Here is a 7500-nt window from a genome sequence, read left to right as displayed (position 1 = left end):
AGTTACGGCAGTGTGCTATTACCATTATTACTATTTACCGTCACATTCCAGTATGGGCTCGCTACTATTTACTACATATGAATATATATGTATATGTACATATATACACCTATGCGGGGAGATCATTAAAGATTTCCCCAGACCCACTTCCCATGGATGTACAGGAATGAAACGCCGTGTAGTTATTTGTCTCTACAAAAGTCCCATCAAGAGTGACAAACTTATCCCATCGTTTTATGCAGCTGCGGACTCCTCGCTTGTAGGAGTAAGTAGACTACGTTTGGAACCATGCAGGGACTACAGAAACGTTTGCCCTTCAAAAGTTACTTCATGGATGGAAAGAGGTGAAAATCAGATGACCAGGAGAATAAGGAGGATGAGGAAGGATATGTGTAGCCTCAGGACCGCGCATCCATCTGGGCAACGTGAGAGTTGTCTTGCAGGAGGCGGACACCTTTGGCCGACGTTCTGCGCTTCTTGGTTTTGATAGCCTCCCACAATTTCTGTAGTAGTGAAGCATTGGAAACTCCTATAACTGAAGGACCCTTTGCCAGGAAATCCATCATCACTACTCCATGCTGGTTCCAAAAGACTGTGAGCATGACCTTGCCAACCGAGCGAGTGACATGTGTCTTTTTTTAGGTGTTTTCATTGTTTTGACTGGGTTTTAGATTTTGGATCATAGTGATGGATCTAAGTTTCATCTGTGGAAAAAAATAAAAGAGCTTTGGAACATTAGACTCGCTCTTGCTTCTGAAAAGGTGTGAGTTGCCTGGAAACCCATTGAGCAAACATTTTTTGCATATGCAGATGGTCAAGAATGATTTTGCCCACAAACCCAACCCTAATCTTAACATCTCGGGATAGTTGGCGAACAGCAATCCGCGATCTTTCAAAATGGCAGTGTCCACTTGATGGATGGTGTCCTCATCAGTGGAAGACAGATCTCCGACCACACCTGAACTGGCGATGTCAATGTTTAACATCATATGATGGGGCATCCTCCCCATAAGTTGCTTTCGTTACATCGAAGGTCTCTTGTGGTGTGTGCGGCCATTCAAATATAAAAAAACTGATCATTGCTTGATAAATCACTATTTCCATTTTCTCGCCTTATTGTACCAATATATATATATATGTAATATGTTTATTTTTATATATGTATATTTATCTACATACGTATGCTTACAAGGAAACAAACAACAAGGCAAAGGTGGAAGTAGTGAAAACAAAGAAAGAAGCGAGTAAGGATATGCATGAGAAGCTGAGTACGACAGAGGGGAAACATGGTGTATAGAGTAGCAAAGCAGAGGGATAGAGCAGCAAAGGATGTACACTCATTCAGGCTGATAAAGGATGCTGAGGATAAAGTGTTGACCGCCTAGGAAAGACTAGTTTGAAGGGTTGATGAATGTTGAAAACCCCAGGGAAATGAGAGAGGGAAATGGGGTGATGACAGAAGTAAAGGTTGCACGAACAACACAGGATGACGTACAGAAGAAGGGAAAAGAAGAAGAAGAAGATGAAGAAGGGCAAAGCTTTAGGACCAGACAACAGTTCTATAGAAGCATGGATAAACCTAGAGGAAGCAGGGGTTGGATACCTGACACCCCTATTCAACAAAATCTTTGCAGGAGAGAGAATGCGAGATGAGTGGAGAAAGAGCACATTGATACCCATTTACAGGAGATGCGTAGGATTGTGGTATCTACCAAGACATCAAACTAATGTGTCATACAATGAAGTTGTGGGAAAGGGTGATAGACACAAGGCTAACGAGTTGCTGCAGAATTTGTGATGAACCGTTTGGTTTAAGCCAGGCAGAAGTACCCCAGATGCTATCTTTGCACAGCGAATGTTGGTGGAAAAGTACAGAGAGGGACAAAGGCAACTGGTCTGTGTGTTGTTCATTGATCTGGAGGAGGCATATGATAGAGGACCAAGAGAGGAACTGTGGCACTGCATGCCGGAGTCATCGATACCGGAAGTATATGTAAGGGTGGTACAAGATATAATGAATGTGTAATGTATAATGAATGTATGCCAGCAGTGACAAGTACAGTGGTTACCACAGAAGGGTTTAAGGTGGATACGCCAGGGGGAAGTCCTGAGCTGAGGAGAAATTAGGAGAGCGGAAACTGAAGAGAAAGGAAGAGAACTACATAGGCCGAAGAATGTTGCAGATGTCACCGACAGGAAAGAGACGTAAAGATAGACCGAAAAAGGCGTTTTATGGACAGTAGGTGCTGCGGAGGATGACATACAAGGTAGAAAGAGATGAAGAAAGTTGAGGCGCTGTGGCGACCCCTGATACAGAGATAAACCGAAAGGCAAAGAAGATATATATTATATATTTATATGTATATATATAATATATATATATATATATATATATATTCATACATATACATATACATATACATATTTTATTTATTTATTGTTTTGCCTTTCCTAGATCCGGACGACAGCATATACATGGCTTTGTACGAGTTCACTGCCACGAAGGCCGATGAACTAGACTTTGTCGAGGGCGATAAGCTCGTGTTTCTGAACAAGACCGACGGCGGTTGGCTGAAGGCGCGCAATTTGAGGTCACTGGAGGAGGGCTACGTGCCTAGCAACTTTGTTCAGAAGAGGTGGGTTTGTTCTTGTGTTTGTTACTTGTATTTTATATCAATTATTGCTATGATTATCATTATTCTTAGTTTTGTTATGGTAACGTTTGTTGTGATTATTATCATCATGTTGAAAATAATATTAATGATTATTTTTATTATTATTATCATTATTACTGTCATTATTGCTATTTTTATCATCATTATTTTGTTTCTTTTCTCTGTTTTTCTTGTATCGTATATCTGCTGTGTTTTTTTTTATGTAATTTTTCTTCAATAATTTGATTAATTTTTTTTTGTCGTAATTTTTTTTTTCGGATGTCAGTTCTCCAAGTCTTTTTTTTATTTTATTTTTTTTTCAAACTATCACTCTTTTATTCGTTTCTTTTTCTGTAGGGTTTCGTGTTTTTGTCACTTTCTTCATCTCTTTGCATTTGGCATTTTCTGTAGTTTATCTGTTTTTGTTTTCGTTTCTTTCTTTTATTATTAATTTTATCATCATTATTATTACTACCATTAGTTTCACTATTATTTTCATTATCACTGTTATCACGATTATTATTTTACTTATTATTATTTTTTTTTTTAGGGGAAGTTGTTGCAGTTCTTTTTTTTAAAGGGGGGGGGGGGGGGGAGAGGAGGATTATTCCAGCTTGCTTTTCTTATGGATTCAGTTATTTGGAATTATGTGACTATACCCTACATTTCTTTTCCTCCGTTTTCAGGTCTGAAAATGTCAGTCACGTAAGTCAAAGTAAGTACAACAACAGGCCATGTTTATCTGTAATGTTAGAAGAAAATGAAAAAAAAAAAAAAAAAAAAAACATGCTATCTCTCTTTATTAAGATCACTTCCGTCTGATCTGTTTAGATATTACCATCGTTTTTTGTCTTTCTTTAAGGGGTCACCTTTATTTAATCAATCCAAAATTGATATTGTCTGTCTCTCTTATGCATTCCGTTCATCTCATACGCTATTAATACCGTGTTTTCTCTCACCAAGACGTAGAAGATGAAGAAGACAAGCCTTTGATTACGTACGCCGCTAGGTATGACTACAACGGGACTGAAGCAGGTACCTTGTCCTTCAAGAAAGGAGACAAGATGGTACTGTTGAGCAAAACCAACGAACACTGGTGGAGAATGAGGCTCCAGAAAACTTCAAAAAGAAGCATTTCAGACGTCCTTGAAGGATACGTGAGGCCAACGTACATCAGCAAGGTGGAGGATCCGCATGAAGAACCGTAAGTGGCTAGAGCAATGTCGGGGCATGGCAAATCAGGTCAGTTCTAAGGTTGTATTGGTTGATAGATGTGTCGTACGTAGACAGGATGGGCGAGTTAGGGCACGGTCACGCGAGTTCTTCTTCGGCTACTAAGTTTGTGATTTAATCCGCCACTCGAAACTACCCTGTCGGCGATTTCCAAACTTGCTGGTCCCACGGGGCGAGCAGAACCATCGCCTATGCGCTCGATTTCAGCCACAAGCATGACGTCTACGATTTCCCGCGCGGCCCTCTTCGCAAGTTATTTGTCATTTTGCTGCTGAAATGGAGGCTCAAAATGAACGTACGTGGGTTCGTTCGTGGTTATCAATAAGAAAGAGTAGAAGTGTATTCTAATCTGCTGCAAGAACTTCGTTTGGGGGATAAATATAAGCAAGCCTTTTCGAGGAACACATGTAAATAACTATGACGTCACCGATACTCTCAAATGAATTTCTGTGTAAAGCATATATAAGGATAAAAATTGCAATATCTATTAAAGAAACAACATTAATTGAATTATATATGACTTATCATTTGTGTAGACAAGTATTATTTTCTTAGCAAACTTCAGACTCTCTTGTCATGCCTGCTTTGCCAATCTCCGAACGATACATACGCTTCTACTTCCAATAAGTCGTAAGTTATGTGAACTCGGTGGTTGAGGAAAATGGAAAAGTTGAAATGACCGCCGACTTTTTCGATGAAAACCGCTCGTGTGACCTCCCCTTTGGCCTAGGTTGGGGTTGGTGTGTAGTGTGGAGTTGTGGACGAAGGGTTGAGAGGGGGGGGGGGGGTACTTGTCCCGGAGTAACTTTGTTTTACAAGTTAGGGACTGACAGCTGAGCAGAAATGTTGGTATATATATATATATAGTATATATATATAGTATTTATATAGTACATATATAGTATATATTGTATATATGGTATATATACTGTATGTATATATATCCATATATATAGGATATATACTATATATGGTATATAGGATATATACTATATATGGTATATATATACTCTCTCTATATATATACATATACATTTATATATGTATAATATATATAGCATATATAGTATATATACAGTATATATACAATATATATATGTATATATACACTCACATACATACACAGACACGCACACATGCACACACACACACACACACACACACACACACACACACACACACACACACACACACACATATATGTAAGTGCAAATAAAATACCAGACTTCAGTATTTTATGAGTGGCTTATGGAATTTCAAAAGGAAAGGGAAAGAGTTCATTATTCTTTATATCACCAACTGTAGCCCGGGATACTCAACTCTGAAATGAACACGTGGAAGTCTTTACATTAATTACTTGTCAGCGTTGGTAAACATCTCTTCCCCCCCCCCCCCCCCACCGACTCTTTCCTCTCCTTTGGTAAACCAGTGTCTACGAAGTTTTCCCGTGTTGTTATTCATTTTTTGAAACACGTTTGGAACACGTTATCCTTTTACAGTAAAGCTAAAAGAAACATAAATAGTGCTTCTTTAACAAACACAGTAGTTTTTCACAAGAGAAAGTTGGCGAAGCGGAATATAACAGAAGCTAGGATGAGTTGCAATTTTTTTTTCTTCAATATTCCTACAAAACACTATACATTTTGGCGACAATGAAAGGTTGTTTTGGTAAAATCTTGAGAAGGAGAGAAAAGTCCGGAATTAAAGAGAAATTTTAAATCGCCGATGGCAGAAAATGGAGGGTCAAGGAAGGTAAAAAAAGGACACGAACTTTTTTTTTTTTTTTATCTTGACTTAACGGTTTTACTTACTAGTTGTTCTGTGTGTATCCTTTACGTAGCCTAACCTAACTCCTTCTTTGCAGAAGTCCTCAGTCTTTCCTGTAGGGTTAAGGATGTGCCCAGCTTTCAAGGACTTGTACGTGGGCCATCACACCCTTCTTTGCTTTGGTCTTGATCTTATTATTAACAGTAAAATTAATGATGTTTTTCCTCTGTCTATAACCACTTGTCATTTCGTTATCTCTAGCCCTCTGTTTCAATAGCAAAAAAAAAAAAAAATAAAAAATAAAAATGTATATGTATCTATGTGTATATCAGTGTGTTTATCGGTATGTCCTGTTGGTGCTATATATGCTTGTGTGTAAATTGTGAAAATATGTGTACAGCTACAGTGAAACATATAGATCAGTACCTACACACACACACACACACACACACACACACACACACACACACACACACACACACACACACATACACATACATACACCCCGCTTCGATTTTTCACAGCTGGTTTTTTGACAATATCTCTCGAGCGGAAGCCATGATGCTGCTGCTCTCCGACCTCAACATGCCCGGAAGTTTTCTTGTGCGCAGATCAAAATCGTCAGACGGTTTTTCTCTCTCAGGTGGGTTGTGGTGAATGGTGTTTGTGATGGATGAGGTACCTATCTATCTGCCTGTCTATCTACTTATTGGCGTGTGCGCGCGTGTGTGTGCAGTGATAGATGCTACGTAAGAAATCTAAATATGAATGACAATAATGAATAGATATAACATAATGAAAAGCAGACAGGAGCAGTAAAAATGGTGCTGCCACCACTGTTCTGTTGTGGTGTAAACAAAACGATCAGATGCAATACTAATCTTAGAAAACAGATTTTGAACAATTCATTCTGTTATGAGTAAGGATATATGGATAAGATAAGATACTGATAATAACTTAAAACGATAAAATAGTAATAGTAATAATGATAGTAATGATAATAATAGTAATAATTATGATAACTATTATTATCATAACAATGATTATAAACAATAATATTGCAGCTAATAATAATGCTGCTCGTGCCAATTATAATGAAAATATTAGATAATGGCAATAGTAAAAACAATAAACAATGATATCAATTGTCTCTCTTGCAGTCTTAACCAATAGTAGAAGAGTGAAGCACTACCGAATAACAGAAAATGAAGAAGGGAACTACTTTGTGACGGAAAACACGGTGTTTAGCAGTTTGAAGGAACTGGTGGAGTATTACCTGTGTTCTTACAACCCCCCAGGTCGCCTTGGGGAGCCCTGCAAAGCTAGTGAAGGCTCGTTGGTAAGAGCCTTTTTTCGTCTTAATCTGTATGATGCGGTTAGGTAGAATATGACGACGGGGAGGAAAATGCTGATGATAATGTATGAAATAATAATACTAACAGGGTTGATAGTAATGTTTATGCTGATGATAATGATAATGACAATTTTTCGATATACTTCGGGCGTGCTTTCCTTATTATTATATATACGCATTCATCTTCGTTTTGTTTATCCACGTCAAGTGCAAGGCCCAAAGACTAGCGCTGGTTTTCCTCAGCTTTATTACATAACCTATGCCAGCAACCCAAAGATGATCCACCCACAAGCCTTCTTCGTGTTGCGCTATCGCTTGCCCTCTCGCTGACTCAATCCCCCTAAAATCCCTCCCTCCCCCCTCCCCCTCACCCTCTAGATGGCACTCCTCACTATGCAGTCACTCATCTTGCCTTATCTCAGCTCTCCAACAGTGCCACTTCTTCTCTGTCTCTCCCTTTCTCGACACCAGACACTCCCCTGCCTTTCAAAC

The 7500-nt window shown here is 38.8% G+C and overlaps 1 protein-coding gene across 3 annotated transcripts in view; it reads left to right on the top strand.

The window, feature by feature from the left end:
• Window positions 1–7500, top strand: part of LOC125040796 (tyrosine-protein kinase SRK2-like) — a 19660-nt gene that overhangs the window by 2453 nt on the left and 9707 nt on the right. For all 3 annotated transcript variants that reach the window (XR_007116224.1, XM_047635525.1, XM_047635524.1), the window contains exons 2-6: window positions 2456–2636; window positions 3341–3369; window positions 3618–3858; window positions 6179–6297; window positions 6815–6993. Coding sequence is in view for 2 of the 3 variants with exons in the window: in XM_047635525.1 (XP_047491481.1) it covers window positions 2456–2636; window positions 3341–3369; window positions 3618–3858; window positions 6179–6297; window positions 6815–6993 (749 nt within the window). In the remaining variant the exon portion in view is untranslated. The remainder of the gene's footprint in view (window positions 1–2455; window positions 2637–3340; window positions 3370–3617; window positions 3859–6178; window positions 6298–6814; window positions 6994–7500) is intronic.

Source organism: Penaeus chinensis, chromosome 29 (assembly GCF_019202785.1).
Source record: "Penaeus chinensis breed Huanghai No. 1 chromosome 29, ASM1920278v2, whole genome shotgun sequence".
NCBI classification, from domain to species: domain Eukaryota; kingdom Metazoa; phylum Arthropoda; class Malacostraca; order Decapoda; family Penaeidae; genus Penaeus; species Penaeus chinensis.
This window is presented reverse-complemented; position numbering and strand designations above follow the sequence as displayed.